The sequence below is a fragment of the Sinocyclocheilus rhinocerous genome, unplaced genomic scaffold, assembly GCF_001515625.1.
Source record: "Sinocyclocheilus rhinocerous isolate Xijiao unplaced genomic scaffold, SAMN03320098_v1.1 C36644520, whole genome shotgun sequence".
NCBI classification, from domain to species: Eukaryota; Metazoa; Chordata; class Actinopteri; order Cypriniformes; family Cyprinidae; genus Sinocyclocheilus; species Sinocyclocheilus rhinocerous.
The window spans coordinates 1-1,439 of NW_015784321.1; the positions used below are offsets into that span (position 1 = coordinate 1).

The following is a 1,439-nucleotide window of genomic DNA, read 5'->3' on the forward strand; positions in this document are numbered from 1 at the left end:
AAGAGTTATCAAACCTGGTGTACTCATGTTTAGATTGTGATTTTGTTGGTAGCATGTGAAATCTATCATTCTTCCCAGCAGATGTACTTATGCTGTCATTACTTTTGAGTCTCTGATCAGATCCTCCCCACCCCTCCTTCATCTGCTATTCATCAAAAAACCCAAACAGAAAGAGGAAATGCAGATTACAAGCAGTCATTTACTATAAAATCGAAGTACAAATGTAAAAAGTGAAGCTTTTTCCACTATATCAAATTTACCACTGCATGTTTTCAACTATTTTGGCAAAACAATGAAAGATAAATGAATCTTCTAAAAATGTAATTGCACTAGATTATTTTATTTAAAGGAAGAAAAAATTTTTTCAAGCAAATGAAGAAAAAAAGTATTTGGACACTTTCTGGTTGTCAAGTTTTAGTGGAACATTATTGTATTTGTATATGTTTTTGTGCAAAATAAAGAAAACGGAACTGGTAAATGGGCTGTAGTGGTTAGATGTTATTCATGAATGGCGCTGTTAACTAAAAGTTCAAATATCCCTTTCATATCCTCAGAGGAAAAGTACACTGCAGTCTATCCATACGCTGCACGTGATCAAGATGAGATTGATTTGGAAAGAGGCATGACTGTTGAGGTCATTCAGAAAAACTTGGAAGGCTGGTGGAAGATCAGGTAAAATCAAATGCAATTGTCCTCAGAAAAAGTACTTAACAGGCATTTTCTTAGAGCATTGTCCCCTTCACCCCCATAGATACCAAGGAATAGAAGGCTGGGCCCCGGCATCCTATCTGAAGAAGATGGCTGCTGGCGCTCCAGTTCATGCCAGCACTAATGACCTAGAAGTGGCTTGCAAACAGCAGAATGCCAACAAAGAAAACAAGGAGAATCAGCGCGACCGATTTTCGCCATTTTCAGAAAGCAAGCGCAGTAAGCAACAGTTGGTTTCATTAGAATCTAAAAAATTACAAGTATTTAAGGTTACTGACGGGGCATAAAACTAACTTTTTGCGACTTGAGAAAATTGACCGGTCGTAAATATTTTTTACCACCTATGCATATTTAATAATAAAAAAATTGCACGAGCAGTTTCTGATTTAAATTTGATTGTATCATTTCAACATTTGAAGCAAAAACAGAAAGGTCTGAATTTTGCTTTGTGAAATTATGTTGCATAGCAGACCGATTACCTCCATTGTTCAAAGCATTCGGCACAGTTGTATGTGAGTGACGTCACTTCCGAGAGAGAGTGAAAAAGCAGACGTGGTAATTAATATTTCTATTTATATATGACAGGTTCATAACTCGAAAGGCACGGGAAATCTAGTTGCAAATGGACTTTGCTTTTCCATTTGAAATTTGACAGTCACTATGCGTTCGTGAAAGTGAAAACCCATACGGTAATGCAAGATTTGCAATTGCGTTTGGATTATGTCACTATT

At 36.6% G+C, this 1,439-nt stretch overlaps 1 protein-coding gene across 1 annotated transcript; it reads left to right on the top strand.

Moving 5' to 3' along the window:
- The first annotated feature begins 423 nt into the window (after positions 1 to 423).
- LOC107736347 (SH3 and PX domain-containing protein 2B-like) lies at positions 424 to 1,016 on the top strand. The gene is made up of 2 exons (XM_016547785.1): positions 424 to 672; positions 752 to 1,016. Exons 1-2 carry the CDS (start codon positions 509 to 511, stop codon positions 993 to 995), a joined length of 408 nt encoding a protein of 135 aa, XP_016403271.1. The 5' UTR covers positions 424 to 508; the 3' UTR covers positions 996 to 1,016.
- The last annotated feature ends 423 nt before the right edge of the window (positions 1,017 to 1,439 follow it).